The 27,515-nt window shown below is 38.3% G+C and overlaps 2 protein-coding genes across 4 annotated transcripts in view; one reads left to right on the top strand and one right to left on the bottom strand.

Moving 5' to 3' along the window:
- The window catches only part of RNF146 (ring finger protein 146), a 36,931-nt gene extending 13,363 nt beyond the window's left edge, over window positions 1–23,568 (top strand). For both annotated transcript variants that reach the window (XM_049902438.1, XM_049902511.1), the window contains exons 2-3: window positions 11,816–11,918; window positions 21,835–23,568. In XM_049902438.1, the coding sequence (XP_049758395.1) occupies window positions 11,917–11,918; window positions 21,835–22,915 (1,083 nt within the window). In that variant the 5' untranslated portion in view covers window positions 11,816–11,916 and the 3' untranslated portion in view covers window positions 22,916–23,568. The remainder of the gene's footprint in view (window positions 1–11,815; window positions 11,919–21,834) is intronic.
- A 699-nt stretch (window positions 23,569–24,267) lies between these two features.
- Window positions 24,268–27,515, bottom strand: part of ECHDC1 (ethylmalonyl-CoA decarboxylase 1) — a 58,851-nt gene continuing 55,603 nt past the window's right edge. The window contains exon 6 of one of the 2 annotated variants that reach the window (XM_049902969.1): window positions 24,268–25,934. In XM_049902969.1, the coding sequence (XP_049758926.1) occupies window positions 25,526–25,934 (409 nt within the window). In that variant the 3' untranslated portion in view covers window positions 24,268–25,525. The remainder of the gene's footprint in view (window positions 25,935–27,515) is intronic. The other variant, XM_049902875.1, reaches the window with a different exon arrangement.

Raw genomic sequence — 27,515 nt, forward strand, 5'->3', positions numbered from 1 at the left:
CTAGGTAGCTGATATCAAGTGTGTGGTACAGGCTCTGTCCTACAGTCTTAGAGGGGCAGGGGTGATTGGTGTATATACTGGTATCCGATTGCAGCAGGGGGTCACTCCCTGAACAAGGCAGGGGGCTGAGAACCGACACCCAGGTGTCTCTGATGAAAACACGTCCCTTCCCTAGAGCGTGCTGGTGGGTGGGTTCTGCAGAGGGACCATGGGCACCCAAAGTTTTTGTTGTAAGGACTGAGAGGTACTATTTATCTTTGGACCGCGTCGCGGGTGGCTGTGTGACCTGAGTGGAGCTACCAGTCCTTAGGTCCCAGTTGGGGGTAGGTGACACCTTGTTTAATAGGCAAAGCAATGTTAAATGTCAGGCACCCACCTCTCCACCACACTGCTGAAATGGTTGGAGTTTGCAAACAAGGACCTTTTCTTCCGAAATAGGCCCACACAGGTCTGTGAGGAAGGGAAACGTGCTCAAGGTCCACAGATGGTTTATGCCTGGACAGGAGCCGCCTCTGTCCTGAGCTCCCCCGATTAATGGAGCTAGCAAATTATCTTTTCCCTGCAATTGCAAATTTTTTCCTTTCCCAAGGCTGGGAGGATGGCTCTAGGTGCTCACCAGCGTCTATCTCAGGCCTAGGGATTCAGCTGCTGAAGCCAGCTTGGGGGTGGGGGGGTGCGGTAAAATATATGCAAGTACTTAGCTTTTGCCGGGAGCACCCTTCTCCTCAGGTTCCGGAGGTGTGAGTGGGTTGTGTGGCTGGCTGCTTCTCCCTGAGGAAACTGCGGCGGAAAGCTAGTACTAGCCTGCCGCCGCTGCTTTGGAATGGTGTCTGAGGGCTCCCTGTGATTCAGGTCCAGTAACTCATCTCCACTTCTGAATGGCCTCTTCCTCCCCCTGCCCCACAGTTCGTTGTCTAAGCTTGCCTTTGATGCTCAGGGCTCTCAGCTTGTCACATATATACTCGTTTCACTTGTTTTTTCGGGTCTTTATTGTAAAGAGGGCTCGATGGAAGCGCCTGTCTATTCTGCCGTCTTGGCTCCGCCCCCTCTTTCCTGTGTTTTCAATGACCTCTTGTTTTCTTCATGTGTGATGTCCTTGATGTCATTCCACAACTTGTCTGGTCTCCCGTCATTAGTGTTCAACATGTCAAATCTGTTCTTGAGATGTTCTCTAAATTTAGGAGGGATATACTGTAGGTTGTACTTTGGCTCTTGTGGACTTGTTTTAATTTTCTTTAGCTTCAATTTGAACTGCCACATGAGGAATTGATGGTCTTTTCCACAGCTGATGATCTGTTCTGTAGTTGGCCACTGGCCTTGTTTTGACTGGTGACATTGAGGTTCTCTATCGTCTCTTTTCACACATATAGTCGCTTTGATTCCTGTGTATTCATCTGGTGCAGTCTGCACGTATAGTTGCCTTTTATGTTGTTGAAAAGTATTTTCAGTGAATAAGTCGTTGGTCTTGCAAAATTCATTCATGTGCTTTCCCGTGTAGTTTCTATCACCAAGGCCATATTTTCCATCTACTGATCCCTCGTCTTTGTTCCAGCTTTCACATTCTGATCACCAGTAATTATCCAGGGACCTTGATTGCATGTTTGGTAATTTCAGATTTCAGAAGTTGGTAAAAATGTTTAGTGGTTGGAATGTAAATTTGAGTTATAGTCTTATTAGCTGTTCTTCCTTGTGTTGTTGTTGTTAGGTGCCGTCGAGTCGGTTCTGACTCATAGCGACCCTATGCACAACAGAACAAAACACTGCCCGGTTCTGCGCCATCCTTACAATAGTTGTTATGCTTGAGCTCATTGTCGCAGCCACTGTGTCAGTCCACCTCGTTGAGGGTCTTCCTCTTTTCTGCTGACCCTGTACTCTGCCAAGCATGATGTCTTTCTCCAGGGACTGATCCCTCCTGACAGCACGTCCAAAGTGTGTAAGACGCATTCTCGCCATCCTTGCTTCCAAGGAGCATTCTGGTTGTACTTCTTCTAAGACAGATTTGTTCGTTCTTTTGGCAGTCCATGGTATATTCGATATTCTTCACCAGCATCAAAATTCAAAGTTGTTAACTCTTCTTCGGTTTTCCTTATTCATTGTCCAGCTTTCACATGCCTATGATGCAATTGAAAATACCATGGCTTGGGTCAGGCGCACCTTAGTCTTCAGGGTGACGTCTTTGCTCTTCAACACTTTAAAGAGGTCCTTTGCAGCAGATTTACCCAATGCAATGCGTCTTTTGATTTCTTGACTGCTGCTTCCGTGGCTGTTGATTGTGGATCCAGGTAAAATGAAATCCTTGACAACTTCAATCTTTTCTCCGTTTATCATGATGTTGCTCATTGGTCCAGTTGTGAGGATTTTTTTTTTCTTTATGTTGAGGTGTAATCCATACTGAAGGCTGTGGTCTTTGATCTTCATTAGTAAGTCCTTCAAGTTCTCTTCACTTTCAGCAAGCAAGGTTGTGTCATCTGCATAACGTAGGTTGTTAATGAGTCTTCCTCCAATCTTGATGCCCCGTTCTTCTTCATATATTCCATCTTCTCGTATTATTTGTTCAGCATACAGATTAAATAGGTATGGTCAAAGAATACAGCCCTGACGCACTCCTTTCCTGATGTTAAACCAATCAGTATCCCCTTGTTCTGTCCGAACAAGTGCCTCTTGATGTGTGTAAAGGTTCCTCAGGAGCACAATTAAGTGTTCTGGAGTTCCCATTCTTCGCAGTGTTATCCATAGTTTGTTATGATCCACACAGTCAAATGCCTTTGCATAGTCAATAAAACACAGGTAAACATCCTTCTGGTATTCTCTGCTTTCAGCCAGGATCCATCTGCTACCAGCAATGAGTATCCCTGGTTCTACGTCCTCTTCTGAAACCAGCCTGAATTTCTGGCAGTTCCCTGTCGATATACTGCTGCAGCTGTTTTTCAATGATCTTCAGCAGAATTTTGCTTGCTTGTGATATTAATGATATTGTTCTATAATTTCCACATTCGGTTGGATCACCTTCCTTGGGAATAGGCATAAATACGGATCTCTTCCAATCAGTTGGCCAGGAAGCTGTCTTCCATAGTTCTTGGTATAGACGAGTGAGCACCTCCAGCGCTGCATCTATTTGTTGAAACATCTCAATTGGTATTCCATCAATTCCTGGAGCATTGTTTTTTGCCAACGCCTTCAGAGGAGCTTGGACTTCTTCCTTCAGTACCTCCGGTTCCTGATCATATGCCACCTCTTGAAATGGTTGAATATCGACTAATTCTTTTTGGTATAATGACTCTATGTATTCCTTCCATCTTCTTTTGATGCCTCCTGCATCATTTAATATTTTCCCCATGGAATCCTTCACTATTGCAACTCAAGGCTTGAATTTTTCTTCAGTTCTTTTAGCTTGAGAAACGCTGAGCGCGATCTTCCTTTTTGGTTTTCCATCTCCAGCTCTTTGCACATGTCATTAGAATACTTTATTTTGTGTTCTCGAGAGGCCCTTTGAAATCTTATTCCTTGTAGGCACATGGATTTTATCCTATCACCACTGATGGCGTTGCACTTAAGTATAGGTTTTGAAATGTTCTTTTTGAAGAGGAGTGTGACGCCATTCCTCTTCAATTTGTGATTCCCAGCTTAGTGGTATATGATTGTCTGATTCAAGATGGCCATTACCAGTCCGTTTCAGCTCACTAATGCCTAGGATATCGATCTTTATGCAGCTTTTTTTTTCCGGACAATTTCCAATTTTCCCAGATTCATACTTTGTACATTCCATGTTTCAATAATTAATGGACGTTTGCAGCTGTTTATTCTCATTTTGAATCATGCCACATCAGTAGATGAGGATTCTGAAAGCTTTACTCTATCCTCTTGTTAAGATAGACTCTACTTTTAGGAGGCAACTATTCCACAGTTGTGTTTTGAGTATCTTCCAACCTGAGGGACTCATCTTCTGGCACTATATCAGACAGTGTTCTGGTGCTATTCCTAAGGTTTTCATTGGTAAGTTTTTGTAGAAGTAGATTTCCTGATCCTTCTTCCTAATCTGTTTTTGTCCAGGGGCGCCGCCGAAACCTGTCCACCATGGGTGACCCTGTTGGTATTTGAGATATTGGTGGCATAGCTTCCGGCATCACAGCAACATGCAAGCCACCATACTATGACAAACTGACACACGAGTGATGGCATCTGCTTTTAGCTCAAGTTATGTTTGTACTTAAGGTAGATTTGGTAAATTTCAATGTAGACGACCAGAGATATGTTGCTTCGCAAGTGGATCTTTGAGAGAGAGAATAATTATACATGAAATAATTTTAAGAGTGTACCAAGACAGTATGTTTGCTGCTGTCAAGTTGATGTCTAATCATGGCAACCTTAAGTGCAACAAAACCAGAGGTTGCCAATTTTGTGTCATACTCACAATTGTTAGCATGTTCCCGTCCATCACTGTTGCTAATGTGCCAGTTCATCTTACCCAGGATCCTCCATGCCTTTGTTGGCCCACTGCTTTACCAAACATGATGTCCTCCTCTAGCGTTTGATCCCTCCTCATATGACGAAAGCAAGTGAGTTGGACAGTGTCCTGTTGTGATCCATAAGGTTTTTATTGGCTAATTTTTGCAAGTAGATTACCAGACCTTTATTCCTAGAATTTTTAACTACTGCATTTATTCTCCTTGTGCTTATGAAACAAAAGCTTTTATTTTAATATTTGTGCCAAGAGCTTTATTTCTGCTTTGCAAAGTAATTCTTTAAAAAAACAGTCACAACTTATTTATGTTTCCAAAGATGGAGTTTTTAGTGGATTCTCTGTGCATTATTTCAAAGCTGCTTTATTTCAGTTAACTTAGATTCCTTTAAGCATCAAGGCAATACTTTGTTTCAGAGATAAAATGTTTATTAACTGGATAAGCAAGTAGGGAGGACACGATCTGAACAAGTGAATTCAGGGGAATAAATGAGGTGTTAAAGTCCAAAGGATGATCAAACAATATTTTTAATAATTTATTTTGTTGAAAATATACGCTGCAGAACATATACCAGTTCTACAGTGTCTAAATGTACAGTTCATTGACAGTGATTACATTCTTCAATTTGTGCACCAGTTCTCACCTTCTTTTACCTAATTGTTCCTCTCCCATTAACATAAACTCACTGCTCTCTGTGTTTCCTATCTAACCTTTCAAGTTGCTGTTGTCAGTTTGATCCCATATTAATAGTTCTTTAAAAGAGCACAATGCTTGAGGCAGACATTCCTTATTAAACTATTGTTTGGTTTAAAGACAACTTCAGGGGTACTTTTTGTTTAAGGCTTAAAGATTATCTTAGACCAATAGTTTTGGGTGTTCATCCAGCCTCCTTAGCTCCAGGAAGCCTAGATTCCATGAGATTCTGTTCTGCATTTTTCCCCTTTTGATCAGAATTCTTCTATAGAATCTTTGATTAAAACATTCAGTAGTGGTAGCTGGACACCATCCATTTCTTCTGGTCTCATGGCAGAGGTGGCAGTTGTTTATGGAGGCAATTAGCCACATATTCCATTTTCTCCTATTCCTGACTCTCCTCCTTTCTCTGTTGCTCCAGGCAAATAGAGACCAATTGCTGTGCCTTGGATGGCCGCTTGCAAGCTTTTAAGACCCCAGGCGTTACGCAGTGAACTAGGAGGTAGAAAAGAAGCACTAAACACTTTATTAGGCCGCTTAACTGGGATGTCCCATGAAACCTGGACTCTAAACCTTCAAACCAAGAATCCAAATCCCATGAACCTCAGCAGCCACAATTTTTTTTTTTGTGGTTGTAAATATATCTATCACACAATTTTTGCCATTTCGACTTTTTACAAGTGTACAACTTATTGACAACACTTAACGTTAATCAGCTGTGCAACCCTATCCTTAATCAGTGTGATTTTTTTCATCACTGTAAACTGAAACTCAGTGTTCCATAATCAACAATCTTCCCTTTCCCCTTCCTTCCTGCCCTTGGCAACCACTAGTAAACTTTGGTCTCTATATATTTGCCTGTTCTTGTCTTTTTATATAAGTGGGGTCATATAATAATTGTCATTTTGTGATTGATTTATTTCATTCAGCATAATGTCTTCGAGCTCTGACCATATGGTAACATGTATCAAGATCAAGACTTTATTTCTCTTACTGGCTGAGTAGTATTCCATTGTATGTATATACATTTTTTTAATCTATTCATCCATTAATGAGCATTTAGGTTGTTCCCACCTTTTGGCTATTGTGAATAGTGCTGCAGTGAACATTGGTGTGCGAGTATCTATTTGACCTTTCACGTCTTTGGGGTATATACCCAGGAGTATAAGTTCTGGGTCATACAGTAGTTTTCTTTTTAATTTTTTGAGGAACTGCCACACTGTTTTCCACAGTGGGTGTACCATTTTACACCAGCAATGGATAAGGGTTCCAATTTCCCCACATACTCTCCATCATTTTTTTTTTTTTTTTGTCTTAGCCATCCTAAACCCCTTGCTGTTGAGTCAGTTCCGACTCATAATGACCCTATAGGACCGAGTAAAACTGCCTCATAGGGTTTCCGAGGAGCAGCTGGTGGATTCAAACTGCTGACCTTTTGGTTAGCAGCTGAGCTCTTAACCACGTTGCCATCAGGGCTCCATAGCCAGGGCTCCATGGCCATCCTAGTGGGAGTGAAATGGTATCTCATTGTTATTTTGATTTGCACCTCTCTGATGGATGGCTAATGATGCTGAGCATCTTTTCATATGTTTGGTAGCCGTTTGAATGTCTTCTTTGGTGAAATATCTTTTCAAGTACTTCTCCCATTTTATGATTGGGCTGTTTGCATTTTTGTTAAGTTATTGAAGTTTTATGTATATTTTGGTTATTAGATTTTTATTGCATATATGGTTTGTGAAGATACTCTCCCAGTTGATAGCTTGTCTTTTCACTTTTTTGGTAGAGCCTTTCGATGATTGAAAATTTTTAATTTTTATTATGTCCCATTCATCTGTTTCACTTTTGCCATTTGTTCTTTTGTAATGAGATTCGGTGTTAAAAGGTGTTGCCTATATATTTTCTTCTGAGAATTTTATGGTTTTAGTTTTCACATTTAGGTCCTTAATCCATTTTGAATTTGTTCTTGTATGTGGTGTGAGGCATGGCTCCTGTTTCATTTTGCTGCATGTGGAACCAGTTTATTGAAGAGACTCTTATTTCCCCATCTGATGATCTTAGCACCCTTTCAAAAATCGGTTGACCATAGATGTGTGGGTTTATTTCTGTACTCTCAGTGGTCAAACACAAATTCTTTAAAAGAAATGTTTGATTAAATCTTTCAGACTAGAGGCTTAATATTCAATCAAATATGTTCTGGGAATAAGAGGTTAAAATGATAGATTGGTTTTGTTTAAAGATGTATAAGGTAGGGAAGGACAGACAGGCTTAATCATCAACAGCAACATCCGGGAGCAGTTTGTGGAGCAGAAAAACTTGGTGCTTAGAATTGTAGGTGAAGTAAGAGTAAATTGACTTTTGCATGATGGTCCAAAGGCTTTTGTGATGAGTAAAGGGTAGGGTGTCTGTATAATTTATTTTCCAAGCTGGGAAACTTTAATCAGGAAACTAAGGGCTAAACTGGACAAATGCAGAAACCTTCTTGGGTAAACCAGATCCGTGATCATCCTAGTAAAGGATCTTACCTTATTGAGGAAAGGACTTTGTGAAGCTGTTTTGGCTGCCTAGAAATCCATTTTGGTTTATTCTTGGATTTTTATTTGTATCCTGGAGAACTCATTGGCAATGAACAAAAGCGAAAAGCCAAAAGATATAAAAATGGCTTGAGTAGTATTTTATAAATGCAGTAATCTCCTCTCTTAGATTTTAAGTTCTTTAAAAGAAAGGATTAGAGTTTAGATATCTTGTATCTCCTGTAGCTCCCACCTGTGTAGTTTGTTCACAGAACTCAGATGTTGTGTTATATGAGTAAATAGTCCTAGTTTTTCAATATCCTGTTTCTCCCAGCGGAAACCCTGGTGGTGTAGTAGTTAAGAGCTACGGCCGCCAACCAAAAGGTTGGCAGTTCAAATCTACCAGGCAGGCGCTCTTTGGAAACTCTATGGGGCAGTTCTACTCTGTCTTGTAGGGTCACTATGAGTCGGAATTGACTTGATGGCAATGGGTTTTATTTCTTCCAAGAGTTATTCTAGGTAATTTGTTCTTCATTTAACAAATACCAGTTCAAGTCAACTCATAACGACCCTATAGGACTGGGTAGAACTGCCCCGTAGAATTTCCAAGACCGTAAATCTTTATGGAAGCAGATTGCTACATCTTTTGCCCATTAAGTGGTTGGTGGGTTTGAACTGCTGACCTTTTGGTTAGCAGCTAATTGCTTATCCAGTTGTCACCAGGGCTCCTTACTAGCCACTTAAAGATGTAAAAATGGACCCTGTCTTCAGTGGGCTCAAGGTTTTAATAGAGGAGTTACATTTGCAAACAAATAATTTCAGTGAATGTGATAAATTCAGTAATAGAAGTATATGTAAAATACAGGAGAGGGAGTAATTAATTTTCTGGAGGTAGTCAGAGAAAGTGGTAGTGGGGATGACCATACCTGTGTAACACTGAAGAACAAATAGGCATTTATTTATAAACTGTAAAAGAAGATGGAATATACCAGGTAGGGGGAAATACAGAAGTACAAAGGGAGGTTTAGAGAACTGTGAGTAATTTGATGTAGCTAAAGTATTAACCTGTGAGGGTGGTTGTGAAAAGTAAATAAAGACTACAGAGTTATTTAGGGTCCAGATCATTGAGGTTCTTGAATGTTTTCCTAAGAAGTTTTGCCTTTTTTTTTTTTTTTTTTAATAGGCTGAGGAATGAATATAATGCTTCACATAATGGAGGAATATGGTCCATTTTGTCTTTTAAATACATCACTTAGGAACTTGGTGTATGAATTGAAGGGTGATAAACTGAAGCAAGATAATCAGGTAGGCCGAACAGTAGTCCAGGTGAAAGAATGAAGGGTTAAACTAGAGAATTAGCAATATGTAGTACAGGATAGATTTGAAATATGTTTAGAGATAAAAGTTCACAGAATTTGGTGTGGTTGGTTGTGGAGACAGTGAGGAAAAAGATTTTCTCGTTTTTTTCCTATGTGTTCAGTGACTGGGGCATGGAAGTTAAGTCATTTGGTAAAATTCTTGCAGAGTTGAGTTTGTATAGTGTGTATAGATGAGAGATAAAAATATGAGGGAGTCCGGTGTTCTGGTTAAAAGTTAAAATGATTGGGTTCCAGCTTGGGCAGGGAAGGAAATGAGATCAGGAACTGGATAAGGAAGGGAGGTGTGAAGAGACGGGCGGTCACAGTGAGATTAAAGAGCAGGTGTGGGAATGAGTAAGTAAACTGGAAGATCAGTATTTGTGATCAGAGAATGGGATTAAGATTTCAGAGAAGTAGCACTTCTAGGTAACAGCTAGTTTCAAATGGAGGAGCTCTGGTGGCACAGTGGTTAAGCACTGGGCTGCTAACTGAAAGGTCAGCAGTTTGAACCCACCAGCCACTGTGGAAGAAAAGACCTGATCTACTCCCATAAAGATTACAGTCCAGGAAACCCTATGGGGCAGTTCTGCTCTGTCCTGTAGAGTTGCTATGAGTCAGGATTGACTTAATGGCACACAACAGCAACAACAAAAGCACATTTCAAATGTGGTTATCATATTGTGATGCTGAGGAGGTGAAGTTGTTGAACTTGGGATTTTAGAAATGAAAAGCGAGGGTAGTGTTTCTCAAGTTGTGTTTGATGGACTACCTGCATCAGTATCACCTTGAGAGAGATTCCTTGTCTTCAGTTCTACTGACCTAGACTGTCTAGTGGTAACTAATAATTTCAGTGATTCTGATGAACAGAAGTTTGGGCAAGTTTAAGAACCTGTAAGTTATTTGTTGGAAGCCCAGGTGGTGCAATGATTAAGCTCTTGGCTGCTAACCGAAAGGTTGGCTTTTTGAACCCACTCAGCCGTACCATGGGCGAAAAGACTTGGAGATCTGCTCCTGTAAAGATTACAGCGTAGAAAAGTCTATGGGGCAGTTCTACTCTGTCACATGGTGTTGCTGTGAGTTGAAAATCGCCTGGCACCTAATGACAACAAGAAGTTAGTTGTTAGATGGTTCATTTTCAAGGATATTTAAATAGATCCATACCGACGTTGGAGTCCTGGTGGCGCAGTGGTTAAGTGTTCAGCTGCTAACCAAAAGATTGGCAGTTCGAATCCACCAGCTACTCTTTGGAAACCCTATGGGGCAGTTCTCCTGTGTCTCGTAGGGTCACTATGAGTCGGAATCGACCCGACCGCAACATCTTTTTTTTTTTTTTCACACCGATGTCTGGTGTTAGAGTGAAGAGGATGACCAATAGAAGATTAAGTCAGTGCCTTAAAGGTTGAGAGAACGGCTGTAGGGGATTGTGCAGTGTTTTGTAGCCAGCGGTAGAGACTTCAAAAAAATAAATGTTTTTTGTTGAGTAATGATACTGGAGGAGTTCCTGAGAGTTGTAAATGATTATGGCACTCTGCTGTTAAGAAAAATGCTGGAGGTTCAAGTCCACCCAAAGACAGGCTTGGAAGTCTGCTTCTGAAAAATCAATCATTGAAAACCCTGTGGAACACACTGGTCTGACACACATGGGGTCACCTTGAGTTGGAATGAATTCGATAACAACTGGTTTAATGCTGTTGGAGTAGTAGACTGTTTGCATCAGTTCTGTAAAAAGGGAATGTGTGTGTATTTGAGAGAGAGAAAATGGGCAGTTTCTATTTTGAGGAGACTACTGGAGGGATGCAAATGGAGTCTTCTGTGATTCACTTGGTACCTAGAGGGTAAAGTGAAAGGGTTGGGAGAAAAGTCAGGACCAGCCAAAACCCATCTAGTCAATTCTGACTCATAGCGACCCTAGAGGACAGAGGAGAGCTGCCCCATAGGGTTTCCTCAGAGGAGAGCTGTCCCATAGAATTGGCTGGTGGAGTTGAACTGTCGAACTTTTGGTTAGCAGCCTGAGCTCTTAACCACTGCACCACCAAAGGCTAAATTCTAAAGTCAGAGAGTAAAACAAAAAGCCAGGTTATTCAGAAACCCTGTTTAATGGATTACTTTTGAAAATTCTCTAGTTTTGAAACAGATTGTTGTTCTGTTAGTAAGCATTTGGTGGAGTAAGCAGGTTTATATTTCCAGGCCACCAGAGGTATTAAAAATATGTATCTTCAAACTCTAGAATCTCATATATGTTAGGGAGATAGATGCCCGTATTATGAGAGGCACATAGAACTAAAAAAAGATGCAAGTATCTCCTGTCTCATAGTTACTGTGAGGTCTGTCATCTCTTTAGTCATCATGCATGCTTGATTCCAAGTAAGTTCTGTGTAATATATTGTTCTTCCTGCACGGAGAAGTGAAGGGAAGAAAAACTAAATGAGAGGCAAGAAGATTAATGGCTGAGCCGGTGTTTTGGTTGGTGCCTCTCAGTTTCCTGTATAAGAGGCATCTTGAGAGAAGGTTGGCTTAATGGTTGTACACCAGCTTTGGCATATAATTGTTTGATGCTGTAACTGGCAGAAGGTCCCAGCTGATGTGATGAATACATTCAGTATTAAAGATGGGCTACTTTATTTTTTCTTGCTTCCTATCAACTGCCCGTATAGAAACTGTTTATTTTTAAGATGAAATTTGCCATTGAATTTTGTTAAATGAAAAGATCATATAATTGACTAATTTTGTTAATCTTAATTAGTCAATAGAGAAGTTAATGTTGTTTTTTTTTTTTTTTCTTTTTGTATCACAGACAAAGAATGAGCCAGCAGGAGAAGAGAACATCCTGCAAGCTGACTGACTGCTGGTGATGATGTATTTTTATGTCAGGCATCTGTGGGATCTGTAGTAGAAATGTAAGTCTTTCCAAAGCTGCAGTTAATTAGGTGGATTGGTATAAAATGAAATAAATTAAGTATCTGTTACGCTTATTTCTAATTTATTAAAAATGAGCATTTTGTATTGACTTACGGATGCTTTATTAACAACTTTATTCACATTAAATTATTGTTAATGTAGGTTTTGAAAAATTTCCTAGTAGGGAAGAATGTCTATTAAAAAGTAAAACTGAGAACAGAGGAATTTACTCCTAGAAGGCTAAAAATCTGGAATGCTCTCCAGGTTCTCTAGGTTCTGCCTTCTCTGTAGATAGGAATCTATATAAATAATCAAAATAGACAAAAAGTACCAGCTTTCACATATTCTTATAATTATACACATGAACAATGTAAGGATGACTTTCAGGTTACCACAAACTTGTTTGAATAAATTAATGGACTTTCCTTCATACCATAATTGATTTTTTTTTTTAATACATTATTGGTTTCCTTTCATATTGATTTACTATGATCCCAGTTTCAGTAGTTGTCTCTTCCTATCATTTAGTGTTTGTGTAATAAGCGTTAAAGTCTTACTCTAACTTGAACTGGCCCATATTAAACTTCATTCTGTTATTGAAACACTTTTGGAAATGAACATCATGTTTCCATCTTCCAAAATGATATGAACACTCTCCAACTTGATGTCATCCATGGAAAATACAGTGAACATTTTATTGACCTTTACCATCCTGCTTGCGACTGCAGTGTTTAAAATATTGAATCAAAGACCGGCCTTTGTAGATACCATTTCACATTGTGCTCCCAGTTTGCCACATAGCTGTTGCTACTTACTTTCCCACTGTAAAACTCTGGTTACATACTCCCCTGAAAAGTACTATGTATTATTCCTAGTCAGTGTTGAGAATATTTGATGGGAAAAAAAAGGATCCCAGTAATCATTTTTCTTTAAAATTTGTGCAAATATGTATTCAATTACACACACACACACATTGCTTTAAGTCTCTATATCAAATAGTCTTGGTGCTGAAAGTGTAAGGTCCCTGCTATTAGGAAACTGACTATGAGTTAGTAAGTGAAAGACACATATATAATTAGCAGTTAAACAGGGGGACAGACACCACGGAGAGGTAGGAACAAAGTGCTGGTGGAACCCGGAGAAGGAGAGTAAACCCATTTGAAGGGTTCGGAGAAAGCTTCAGTCAACAGAAGAGCTTCTAACTTGGCCTTAAAAAAGGATAGAATTTTAATAGGCTGAGAAAATTAAGAAATATTTTCAAACGATAGGAATGAGGAGGGCACAGATGTCCAAACGGCAAGGCATCTCAGAGGACAGAGGGAGAGTGATCAAGTGTGAGACAGTGGGGGGTGGGGAAAGAAACTTCAAGGGAATGAATGTTTATTGAGAATCTCCTTTATTATCAGGTGCTTACTGCCTGTTTTACTTGGATTATTATTAAATTTATATTAAAATTCAAGCTCCTTATATTTCAGCAGAACTAAAGATAATGAAAAAAATTTTTTTTTTTTGAGAAAGTCAATTTAAAAAAGTCAATTTGGGAAGGAAGATGACTTTCATTTTTGATAGGGCTGCAATCTCTAATTCTGAAGTGATGTGTTAACCTTTTTTGTGTTTGCAGTTGGGTTCTGACTTTAGATTTGAAAAAAAACAATTTTTAATTTTGAAGTTTTATTGCTAGCTAAATAATTCTTAAGCACTACGTATGTTACAGACCTTTTTTCTTTATAGTAATTTTACCTTTCTTTTGACGAGATGTCTTCAGAAAGGTTAGATAAAATCTGAGTTTGAGAGCTCTACTAACTTTGAAGAGAAGGCTTACTAGTATTAATACACACTTAGAATCTTCCAGAAATACTTATACATGATTTATCTATGGGAAAAATAATGGAATTTATGCTTAAAAGTTATAATACCACAGTTAGTAAAAGTCCTTGAAAATGAGTGATATATTTATTGATTTATTGTGTTCATTAGCAGAGTTGGATTAACTTCAGTTCAAATTTCTGTATTTTAAATTATTTTTAATGTTGTAACCAGAAAATAAATGTCCTTTTACAAATGATCTCTGGACTTCCGCAAATTTATTAGATAGGGAATACTTTTCTTTGATTGGTATTAACTCTTTACCAAATCCTTGTTCTACAAAGAAGGGGTGGGGGGGACATTTCTTGGTATTTCCACTGCACAGATTTAGCCTCCAGCATATTTTAAGATCATTTAAACTATGCAAAGTAGTTTATAGGGTATGTTACAATGTTAATAAAAAATCTTTGAAGTATATCTAATAGGCATGGATAGCTGTTTTTGGGTTGCTTTGTGTATGTGTTGTTATATATCTTGTCCATTATATATGCTTCTAGGATTATATATGAAATATTACTGTTTTTCCTCCACATTTAGTAGTTGGTGATAGACTAAAAATATATGTGGTGGGGTAAACAGCATCAGAATTTAAAATTTGTTATGGCAAATTGATAGTTGAGAGTGTTTCTAATGAAATAATGAACCTTTCCAATGATGTACCGTTTAGCTGTCTGATGTCCATTATCTGCTTTCCTATAAAGTTTATCTAACTGTACTTCATTCTAATGAGGGAACCAGAATACCTGCTCAAACAGAATTGTTTTCCTTTGCAAGTATATTATTTTTACAGTTCATGCGTTTTTAGTTTTGATCTGTTTAGGCTTACTCATGTATGTAAGAGAGTCATACAAGATATTAATCATCTTAAGCAAGGTGGTAAATAATGCTTTTAGGTAGGAAATGTTCTTTTCTGTAGGTAAGTTAGCTTATATCTGATGGAAAACTGACTTTTGGGGTCAGTTTTACTACAGCAAACACAACGAGCTTCAGGATTATGCCTTTAAAAGTATGGTGTTGATTCCAGTTACAGGTTGTTTACATTTTACCAGCATTTTAGTTTTCTTTTTAAAATTCTAAATCTATCAGCCTGTTCGTTGCCAAGAAGGTACCTGGATAGTTTAGAATGTGGACTTCTTATATATAGGATACTGCTATTGTTTTTTTTCAAAGTAGTGATAAGCATAGTCTATCTCTTCATTTCCTCTTGAATTAAGCATTATTACTTACAGGTAGATGGCTTTCTTCTTATTAATTTGGGCTTTAAATACATGTACAGATTAAAAAATTTTCTTCAAGAATTTCATTGACAACTAATTTTTTTGACCTAATTTGAAAGGAATGGAAGAATATACATATTAATTGTTCTTCCATTCTATATCTTTTTGTTACCAAATGCTTTAAGTTATTCTGATATGTAAGTGTAGCAGTAGGATCTGATGAATTAAAACTAGGTAGCCAGTCCCTTAAAACTGTTCTGAGTTGTTGTTTTCCTAGATTAACCTGTACATAGCTTTTGCCAGTAAAAGAAAGGTGAGCTGAATTTCGTTAACAAGTATCCATTATATTCTGTGTGATCAACAGGCATTACATTGTAAAGGAGGCTTTAAAATATACAATTTTATGCTTTTATTTACCTAAGCTATTATGACTTCACAGTAATTTCAAGTCAAAACATTGCCATTGGTATTATTGCTAATTTCCTGATGAGAAACTGCAGTTCTCAGACTCATGATGTGTGTTTTTTTTTTTTTAACCTTTTAGAGGGATTTTTTGTTGTTAGTTGCCGTTGAGTCGATTCCCACTCATGACAACCCCGTGTGTTCAGAATAGAACTACTCCGCAAGGTTTTCAGCCTTGTGAGTTTTGGAAGCAGATTGCCAAGCCTGTCTTCTGAGGCGCCCCTGGGTGGCTTCAAACCGTCAACCGTTTGGCTAGTAGTTGAGTGCTTAACTGTTTACACCATGCAGGGACTCCTTAAAGGGGCATTAAGCAGCTCTCACCGTTTTTTGAGGAATTGAAAATAACATACATCATCAGTTACCACAGTGTTAAGATTACCTGAGGCTGATAAGACTATTCTGAATCTCTTGTCACATTAAAAAAATAATAATAATAATGTGGTGCTCACTTTCTTGCCATTTTGGGAAGTACTAAGATTTTTTTTTTAATTGTAGTAAAATATGTATAACATGGAAACCCTGGTGGCATAGTGGTTAAGTGCTGTGGCTGCCAGCCAAGAGGTTGGCGGTTCAAATCCACCAGGCGCTCCTTGGAAACTCTGTGGGACAGTTCTACTCTGTCCTATAGGGTCGCTATGAGTTGGAATGGAGGCGACAGCAGTGGGTTTTTTGTTTTTTTTACGTATAACATAAAGCTTGTCATTTTAACCATCAATTTTTTTTAAGTATACAATTTTGCAGCATTAATTACATTTACATTCACAATGTTGTACAGCCATCACCACTACCTATTTCCGGAACTTTTTCATCACCCCTACAGAAACTCTGCCAATTAAGCAATAACTTTATTTTTCCCTCCCTCTAGTCCCTGGTAACCTCTAATCTACTTTCTGTATGTATTTGCCTATTCTAGAGATTTCATATAAGTGGGATCATATACTTTTTTCCTTTTGTCTCTGACCTCTTTCAGTTAGCTTAATGTTTTAAAGGCTCGTCCTTGTCATTACATATATCAGGCCTTCATTTCTTTTTAGGGAGAATAATATTTCATTGTATGAATATACCACATTTTATTTATCCATTTATCTGTTGATTGACACTTGGGTTGTTTCCATCTTTGGTTATTGTGACTGATGCTGCTGTCAACGCTGATGTACCTCTTTGAGTCCTTGTTTTCAATTATTTTGGGTACATACCTGGGAATAGAATTGTTGAGTTATATGGTAATTCTGTGTAACTTTTTAAGGAACCACCAAACTGTTTTCCAGGAAGGCTGTACCATTTTACAATCCTGCCAGCAGTGGATGAGGGTTCCAGTATCTCTGCATCTTCACCAGCACTTGTTTTTCTTTTTTGGTAATAACCATTCTAATGGGTGTGAAGTGGTATTTCATTGTGGGTTTGATTTGCTTTTCTGTAATAACTGATGACTTTTTGATCATCTTTTCATGTGCTTATTGGCCATTTAGAGAAATGTCTATTCGAGTCTTTTGCCTATTTTTTAATTAGGTGTTTTTGTTGTTGTTGTTGTAGGAGTCCTTCATATATTCTTGATCTTAAACCTTTATCAGATACATGATTTACATATATTTTCTCCCATTCTCTGAGTTGTCTTTCCAGTTTCCTTGATAGTGTCCTTTGATTCACAAAAGTTTTTAATTTTGAATGCAGCTAATTTATCTTTATTTTCCTTTTGTTATTTTTGCTGCCAGCATCCTATCTTAGAAAATCCATTGCCAAATTGAAGACCATGAAGATTTACTCCTGTGTTTTCTTCTAAGAGTTTTTGGTTTTGGTTCTTATATTTAGGTCATAGAATCCATTTTGAGTTAATATTTGTGTATGGTGTGACTTAGGGGTCCAATTTCGTTCTTTGACATGTGGAAATCCAGTCGTCCCAACACCGTTTGTTAAAGTGACTCTTCTTCCTCTCTCTGTAGATTTGGCATCTTTGTAGAAAATCAGTTGGCCGTAAATGTATGGGTTTATTTCTGGACTTTTAATTCTGTTTCAATTCAGTTTCAGTTTCTTGTTCTGTATGTGTATGGATTGGTCTATATGTCTATAAATACACATATAGTAGACCAACAGAATTGAAATAGAAGCCCAGAGATAAACCCATTCAGAGGGGAAGGAAGAATCTCTTCAACAAAGGGTGCTGGGATGACTGGATTTCCATATGCAAAAGAATGATGTTGGACCCCTACCTATCCAGAAGCCCTGGCAGCAAAGTAGTTAAGTGCTCCGCTGCTAAACAAAGGTCAGTGGCTTGAACCTATCAGCCGCTCTGTGGGAGAAATGTGGCAGCCTGCTCCTGAAAAGATCTATGGCCTTGGAAACCCTGTGAGGGGGTTCTACTCTGTCCTAAAGAGTTGTTGTGAGTTGGAATCGACTCAACGGCAACAGATTTGGTTTTTGGTTTATGTCTGTCCTTATGCCGATACCATTCTGTTTCGATTATTGTAGCTTTGTGTTTGGGTTTGTAATTGGGAAGTGTGTGTCCTCTAACTTTGTTACTTTTCAGGATCGTTTTGACTATTTGGACCTCCTGCAATTGATGTGAGTTTAAGGATCGACTTTTCCATTTCTGCAAGAAAATGCTGTTGGAATTTTGATAGGGATTACATTGAATCTGTAGATTGCTTTGAGTAATATTGACATCTTAACTATATTAAGTCTTCCAATTCATGAACATGAATGTATTTCCATTTATTTAGATCTTCAGTGTCTTCCAGCAATGTTTTGTAGTTTTCAGTGTGTAAGCCTTTAACCTACTTCGCTAAATTTATTCCTAGTATTTTTATTCTTTTAGATCCATTTGTAAATGGAATTGTTTTCTAATTGCCTTTTTGGATTGTTCGTTGCTGGTGTATAAAGTACAACTAATTTTTGCATGTTGATGTCATGCTCTGCATTCATTTATTAGCTCTACTAGCTTTCTTGAGGACTCTTTGGGATTTTGAATATATAGGATTATGTCATCTGTGAACAGAAATGGGTTTACTTCTTCCATTCCTATTTGCATGCCTTTAATATCTTTTTCTGTCTTTTTGCTCTTGCTAGAATTTCCGGTACAATATTGAATAGCAGTGGTAAAAGTGGGCGTCCTTGTCTTGTTTGTTATCCTAGGGGAAGAGTTTTCAACATTAAGTAAGATGTTGTTAGCTGTTGGGTTTTTATAAATGCCCATTATCATGTTGAAGTATTTACCTTTTATTCATAGTTTGCTGAGTGTTTTTATTGTGAAAAGGTATTGGATTTTGTCAGGTGCCTTTTCTGCATCAATTGAGATGACCATTACTTTTTTTCCTTTGTTTTATTAATGTGGTGTATTGCATTGATTGGTTTTCTTTTGTTAAACCATTCTTGCATTCCTGGGATAAATCCCATTTGGTCATGGTATATAATCCTTTTTATATGCTGTTGGATTTGGTTTGTTAGTATTTTATTGAGGATTTTTGCATCTACATACACGTAAGGGATATTGGTCAGGAATTTTCTTGTGGTGTCTTTATCTGGCTTTGATATCAAAGTAATGTAAGCCTCGTAGAATGAGTTAGGAAGTGTTCCTCCTTTTCTGTTTTTGGAAGAGTTTGAGATGGATTGGTGCTAATTCTTTCCTAAATGTTTGATATGATAGTACTAAGATTTTGTATGTAAAAAATGGAAATGGAGTTTTTTTGGAGAAATGGGGGATGTTAATTGACTAGTTGTGGAGCGTGTGCTTTCGCTTGTAATTTATGCTGTTTTAGGTTACAGGCTTTTTGAAGGCAAGGGTTTATCTCAAAATACTTGGAAGTTCCTGTCCAAAGTAGCTGAGCGTGTAACCATTTTTGTCACCCACCAAACCGATTGCCATCGAATCGATTCTGACTCATAGCGACCCTACAGGACCCTAGAACTGCCCCATTGAGTTTCCAGGGAGTGCCTAGTGGATTTGAACTGCTGACCTTTTGGTTAGCAGCCGTAGCACGTAACCATTACACCACCAGGAAGTTCCTATAGTGCCTAACATGACCTCTTATTTGGTTGACAGAACTTTCCATAGGTTAGGAAGAAGCTCATGTACATTGTTGGTTTCTGTAATCTAGAGTTTCTGGTAAAGGAAATGATTGAAAACGTAATTAAAGGCTGAAAAGGGTTTGGGAATTAAGCATTTCAGGGATCATTTCTTCCCTTTGAGATTATATGCGGCTTCCCTTTTTTGATCGTGTAATCTTTTCAAAAGTTTTCTATCATTTTTGAACCTTGTCTATTAAGGAACAAAAACTCATTGCTGTCGAGGTGATTCTGACTCATAAGCAGGAGGCAGAAAAAGCAGTAAGAAAACGGACTATTGTTTCATTGGATATGCTGTTATAAAAGCCTAAAGAGTATTGTTTTTTGAGTTGTGATAAGTGTAAACATTTTTATTAACTATCCCTTATGTGTAACTATTGGGCCCATTTTTGAGTGCTTGATCTTGAAAAAGAGCAAAGGTCCTTTTAGTGTTAAATTCTAATTCCTAAATATCTTGTGCTTAAAATGCCAGAATTAACTGGGGCAGAGATTGCCACTCATTTTAAGCAGCAAATTCATGACTTCCAATCTCTGTGATCTTCACCTCCATGCATGTATGTCTCCTTGGCACCCTGGTGGTGCAGTGGTTAAAGAGCTTGGCTGCTAACCAAAAGGTTGGCAGTTTGAATCCACCAGCTGCTCCTTGGAAACCCTGCGGGGCGGTTCCACTCTGTCCTCTATGGTCACTATGAGTCTGAACCGACTTGATGGCAGTGGGTTTAGTTTTATGGTATGTTTCCTTATTGAACAGAGAAGACGTTGTGTATCTTATTCATCTTTAGAGCCACACAGTCAATACTTAGCATCGTGTATGGACCATAAAACTAAACCAAACACATTGCCATCGAGTTTATTCATATGGACCATTAAAAAAAAAAAAAAAAAAAACCTCATTGCCTGTTTTAACATTGCAATTCTGGCAAGTGCTAGGAATGAGAAGTACATGGTAGTAAGCAGTTATTAATAAAAAAGGGTGATTTGATATACTCATGGAAACTTTCTCAAGAGAGGTATAAGTAGTTTGCTGCAGGGAGCGGGGGAGGCAGGGGGTAAGGAGAAAGTGTTCCATACAGAAAAAAAAAAAAAAAAACCTATAATTGGAGAGAGTAGCAGGTGTGGCTGGAAGCCTGATTGAGGGGAAGTTTGATGTGAGATGAGGCTAGTGTAGGAGACCATGGAAAGCATACAGATCCTAGTAGTAGTTTTGGTTTTTATCCAAAAGTCAACTTTTTAAGTGAGGAGTAAGGCTTGACCAGTAAAAAGGCTTATGTAGTAATTTAATAAACTGTGCTTGCTTCAAGGTGGCTAGGGAGGGTTTGGAGTTGAATAGATGGACTGAGGAGATAAAATGATAAGACTTGATGTTTGGATGGAGGGGGTGGAAGAAGGGACGTTTCAAGGATAATTTAACCATTTGCTTAACCAAGCCAGAAATTAACAGTGGTGGTGTCACCAAGGGGACTTGTAGGGAACAAGGAAGTAGATCATGAATTCATTTTTGGTGTCTTGAATACATCTAAGAAGAGATCTAGGTCTAGGGCTGAAAGGAGAGGTCTGGGTTGGTGATAATTTGTGAGTAATTTGTATACAGGTATTCATTGAAACCATGAACATAGATGAGATAACCTAGAGAGTATAGCAAGATGAGTAAATAGCTTTAAAAAAAAGACAACTAAGAAAAGCCCTTTAGAAGAAGTTTCATGGAGAGAGAATGGTTAAGTACGTCAGACATGACTGGTTTTACCTGTATTTTTTAGATAATACAGCAGAGGCAGGGAACGTATGGAATTTCAGCTTTAGTATTAATTCCATATGGTCTGCTTTGTCAAGTGCCAAACATATATATGGCATTTTCAAATATTTTTGAAATTACAAATCTATAAAATTGTTACTTTCTGTAATTGTAAGCAGAATCACTTTTAGCCGTTTTGTTTATTTTCTAGATTGATCATAACATTAGTCTAGAATGGATTGTATACTTTTAAACCTTTGCTTTTAGTTCTATATTATAAATTCTGTGATGCATTAGAAGTGGTGTATTTAAAACCTATACCGCAGTTTTGTTTCTTTGATATTTGTGTGCCTCAATGTTCCCTACAAGTAAAAACTGACAACACAAACAGAAATCAAAAAGATTTTCTATACAAGTTAGAGGGTTTTTTCCTACTTGCATGTTTATATACCCATCGTCTAGTGTGGTGGTTTGCATATAATAGGTGCTTAAAAAAATGTTTTCTAAATTGCCAATTAAGGTATTGAGAGAGTTAAAACACAATTTTAATATTATATGTATTTTTTTCTATTTTCTTAGGATGGCTGGCTGTGGTGAAATTGATCACTCAATAAACATGCTTCCTACAAACAGGAAAGCCAATGAGTCCTGTTCTAGTACCACACCTTCTCTAACTGTCCCTGAATGTGCCATTTGTCTGCAAACGTGTGTTCACCCAGTCAGTCTACCTTGTAAGCATGTTTTCTGCTATCTGTGTGTAAAGGGAGCTTCGTGGCTTGGAAAGCGATGTGCCCTCTGTCGACAAGAAATTCCTGAGGATTTCCTTGACAAGCCAACCTTGTTGTCACCTGAAGAACTCAAGGCAGCAAGTAGGGGAAATGGAGAATATGCGTGGTATTACGAAGGAAGAAATGGGTGGTGGCAGTACGATGAGCGCACGAGTAGAGAGCTGGAAGATGCTTTTTCCAAAGGTAAAAAGAGCACTGAAATGTTAATTGCTGGGTTCCTATATGTTGCTGATCTTGAAAATATGGTTCAATATAGAAGAAATGAACATGGACGTCGCAGAAAGATTAAACGGGATATAATAGATATACCAAAGAAGGGAGTAGCCGGACTTAGGCTGGACTGTGACTCTAATACCGTAAACCTAGCAAGAGAGAGCTCTGCAGATGGAGCGGACAGTGTATCAGCACAGGGTGGAGCTTCCATTCAACCTCTGGTGTCTTCTTCTGCAAGGCCTCTAACATCAGTAGATGGTCAGCTAACAAGCCCTGCAACACCATCCCCTGATGCAAGCACTTCTCTGGAAGACTCTCTTGCTCAGTTACAACTCAGTGGAGACAGCATAGCCGAAAGGAGTCATAGAGGAGAAGGAGAAGAAGATCATGAATCACCATCTTCTGGCAGGGTACCAGCACCAGATACCTCCATTGAAGAAACCGAATCAGACACCAGTAGTGATAGTGAAGATGTGTCTGCGCTTGTTGCACAGCACTCGTTGACCCAACAGAGACTTCTGGTTCCTAATGCAAACCTGACAGTATCTGACCGGCCAGAGGGGTCTGGGACTGACCGATCTGTAGCAGGGGGCGGAACAGTGAGTGTCACTGTCAGATCTAGAAGGCCTGATGGACAGTGCACAGTAACTGAAGTTTAAATAAAAGCCTTCAGCCCATGCTCAAGGTTGAAATGGTTCTCTGTAAATTTCTGCCACGTGGCATTATACTCATCCCTGGTAGTGCACTGTGGGGGTGGGAAGGGGTATGGGAAGGACAGACCTGTAATTAAAATGTCTTAACACATCTGTTGAGAAATTTATTTAATGTAAGGAACTTGGGTGTTAATAGTTGAGAGCCATTTAGTAATAACCCAGTTTTCTTGAGGTCTGTTTATTTTATACCTTTTTGTTTAAGTTCCTTAGTTCTTTTGGCCAGTGTGTGTATTATCTGTGCATTAACAGTCCTCATCTGATTCTTGCGTTGTGTCTTATTTTTCTGCATGGATTGACATAAAATCATTACTGAGATTTGGTGCCTATGAGATGTTTGATATCAGTATGAGCAGGAAGCTTATTAATGTGAGAATAGATGTGAATTTGGAATTTTAGAATAACAACCATTTTATAGTAGTTTCTGAAATGGAAATGTTAAGAAAACAGCTAATAAGTTTCAGAATCTCTGTAACACACTCCATGGTGTTTTCATAGGCTTCGCTGTCTAGTCCTTGTAGTTTGAGGTTGCCCTCGATCAACATTTTTCTTTTTGAGTACAAATTTATAATTTAATAAATATTACAGTTTACCAAAAATAATCTGTCTCTTGTTTGAGTCTGGATAGGGGATGGAAACATTCTGACATTTTAGCCAAGTTTCTAAAAACGTGATGGTTTAAATTGGTGCTGTTCAACTTAAAATTGTCACTTGCTCAGAAAAATCTTATTTCTTAAGAGTATTTAAGCACAATGTCCAGGCAGTGTTTGTGGAGTAAATATGTATGGCAATAAAACTAAAGCCTGAGAGACTGAGATTTCATAGATGATAGTGGAGACCAGAAATGTTTTACATTTTCCTCACAGGTCATAAGTGGTCTAACACTAATCTGGGTTAAATGGTAGGCATAAACACCATTAGTGGACACAAATTCACTTTACATAAAATGTTATGAACCACAAAATCCACTTTTATTTGGCAGTTTTTATAACCTATGACATGGTGGGAAGAATTGCATTAATATGGTAAACTAGCGTTTGGCTCTGAAAAAAGTAATTTGCCTTATATGTTTTCCTAATTTAAAACAGGATTTTGAGGATAAAGCATATGCAAGTTATTAAGAACATAATTTTCAAATGTGAATTTAATGCTATAATAGCAAATACATTACGATGAAATTATCTTTACCTCTTGTGGATAGATTAGAATTATGACTTAATTCTTTGACTTACACTCATTTATAAAGTCTGTTACTGAGACAGTCATTTACTTTTAAGAGATAGTTATAAAAGAAAGTTTAGCGTTTTCCAGAAAAAAAATAGAAATTTGATACAAAATGCAAACTTGTTGCAGGATGCTTCATCGTCTCTTTCAAGTCTTATATAGTGCTTTGATGTAAGACTACACTTTAAAGCTATGTGAACAGTAGTAAAAAAACAACTGCAAAAAAATGTAGAACAAAATTATAACTCGAAAAGAAAGGACAGACTTGCTGGCCTGACAGAGACCAGAGAAACCCTAAGAATACAGCCACTGGGTACCCTTTCAGCTTAGTAAGGAAGTCACTCCTGAGGTTCACCCTTCAGCCAAAGATTGGACAGGCCCATAAAACAACATGAGACTAAACGGGCACACCAGCCTGGGGCAGGGACTGGAAGGCAGGAGGGAACAGGAAAGCTGGTATTAGGGAACCCAAGGTTGAGAAGGGAGAATGTTGACATATTGGGGGGCTGTTAACCAATGTCAAAACAATATGTGTACTGTTTAATGAGAAACTAGTTCTGTAAACCTTCATCTAAAGTACAATAAAAAAAAAGTAAAAAAGCCAGCTGCAGTTGAGTTGGCAGAATAGAACCGTGTTCCACATGGAATGTAGACTGCTGGGCCTTTCTTCCAGGGTGCCTCTAGATAGACACAAGGCTCCAAATTTGGTTAGCAGTTGAGTGTGTTAACTGCTTACACTACCCAGGGACTCCTGAACTCTTCCATATGGTGGCTATCATTGTTTTGAAGATAAAATAGAAAAATAATTAATAAAAAGATCAAATAAATAAGACTTTAAATTTGTAGTGGAAGGGGTGCTTTAAAAAAAAAGGGGGGGTAAAAGCACCAGCATGATTTTTACTCCAGCAGCTTGGTGTAGAAGAAAATGACTGATCATATTTCTCTACCCACCCCCCCTTGTTTTTAATTGCAAGTTCACTCAGTTATTTTTGTAAATAAAACAGAACAAAGACTTCATGGAAAATAACCCTGGGAATAGATTTTGTGTAGAAGTTACTCCTTTTTAAAAATGATTTTTGGTTATAGGCTAAGAACCACTGTAGCAATGTGAGAAATGATGGCAATAATTTTTAAGATGAATGTGTTGAGTATTTTATTCAGATGTTCTCAATTACTTGGTAAATACACAAATATACTGAAAACTAATCCAGAGTTCAGGTATTAAAGACATTACAAATACTAGTAGCAGCCTTCAAAGTAATTCTGGCATTTAACTTTTATGCATATTAACCACTGGAGCTTTACTTGTAATACTTGACATTTTTAAAAAACAAATTATTTATTAAATTTTCCTCTCCTGGAAATAGCCTCTAAATTTGCAGGTCCACCCCAAACTGTTCCTACAAGATCTCTTTCATTCTGTAATGCCTCCTCTATACACAGCTCTCTGCCTGAAGAAACAGCCTTTTTCAAAGTTCTAATTACTTCTGGTGGCCCTTTGATAAACTGCTGTAGCCATTCTTGTGCCTCTTCTAGAGACTGAGTTTCATCTGAAGACTGCAAGACCTCTTCCGCCAGTCCTATGTTTAAAGCTTTTTCTGATTCCACTTTGAGGGCACCAGTTAACACTTTGAGAGCCTGTCTACTGCCGATTATTTCAACCAACCGAGTAGTGCCACCCCAGCTTGGTATTATACCCATTTCCTTATGGACAAATCTGATCTCACTTCCTGGAGTCATTAACCTAAAAAAGAGAAAGAAAAAAAAAAAAAACGGCAATTATACGTATACATATATATACGTACACACACATAACACATATATACTTTAGTCATAAAGTACCAACCTATTCATGGTCTAATCTGAAATCACAAATCTTGATAGTAGATATGCTAAAAAAAATGAATGTTGGAAAAATCTGGCTGTTAAGTCTAGAACTTAGTTTACTACACGGTATATAATACCTTTGAAAACAATGTCAATATTTTTGTTTTGTTTGCTTATCCTTTAGAATGTAGTCTTTTAAGTGCTGATCTTTTTCAAGTGAATGCTGGCCTAGTTTTGAGAATACTGGGACTAAGTGAAAATACAGGAGTATGGAAATACTAAGTACGTGCCATCAAAAAAAAGGATGATACCAAATTAATGTCCCCAATGGTCCTGAGAAAAAGAGATCTTGCTGTTTAATCCATCATCTGTCCATCCTTCCAGCAAATATTTACCAAGCACTTCCAATGCCAGCTGGTAGCGTAGGTGCTGAGGACTGCAGGAATGATCAAAATCCCATAAAATCCCTGTGCTCAGGAGCTTATATGCCAGTTGGGAGAGAAAGGCACCAAACAATATGCCAGTCGTGACAGTGCTATAAAGGGAAAACAAGGCAAGGAACTAGAAAATAGGTGTGTTGGGGTGTGCTACTATAGATAGAGAAGGCCTCTGACTATATGAGCAGCTCACTGAGGGAGTGAGCCATGCGGAGATCTGGGGGAAACATGTTCCAGGAAAAGGGAGTTACAAGTGAAAAGGCATTGAAGTAGAACTGCTTAGTGTCTGGGGAACAGGCCAATGCTGCTGGAACAGAGCAAGCAAAGGAGAGTAATGGGAGATGAAATCAGAGGTGCACTTACAAGTCTTAGTAAGGAGTTTAGATTTTAAGTGTGAAGCTATTTATAGAAGGTTGAGCATCTGACTTACTTTATAGGGTTGCACTGTGAACAATTTTTAGCGTTTAATTTTTTTTTTAATAGCACTTATACCAGTTGTTTAAGGAACTATAAATGTTAACTAATCCTTAAACAACCCCATGAGGTAGGTTCAGTACTATTGTCCTCAATTTACAGATGGGGAAACAGAGGTTAAATAACTCACTCAAGGCCGCACAGCATATGACAGAGCCAGAATTCAAACCAAGGTAGTTAATGTTCTGTATATATGCTTTCAACTTCTATACCCTCTCCCCCGCTCCCCATATAGCCCATACAACAATTAGCTAGACAAGGAGGGATACCACTAAGAGAGTTGACAGTGCTGATAGCGGTGATTTCCTATAGCAGGGGCCCATTTTCCCCAAACCTTGGGCTCTTTAATCAAAAGGGTGATTAATAAGTACTAAGTTAAACAGTAGAAACCTTCGTGGCGTAGTGGTTAAGAGCTACAGCTGCTATCCAAAAGGTGGGCAGTTGGAAGTTAAACAGTAAAGGGGAGTTAACACAAAAAAACTGGAAGGCATGGCAATAGGCTTTACATTTGCCAGTTAAGTATTTGTATGCTACCAACAGACTGAGCAAGGCTAAACTGTTAAGGGAATGCTGCCTATTGGTTTTAT

Source organism: Elephas maximus, chromosome 1, assembly GCF_024166365.1.
Source record: "Elephas maximus indicus isolate mEleMax1 chromosome 1, mEleMax1 primary haplotype, whole genome shotgun sequence".
In the NCBI taxonomy this organism is placed as follows: Eukaryota; Metazoa; Chordata; class Mammalia; order Proboscidea; family Elephantidae; genus Elephas; species Elephas maximus.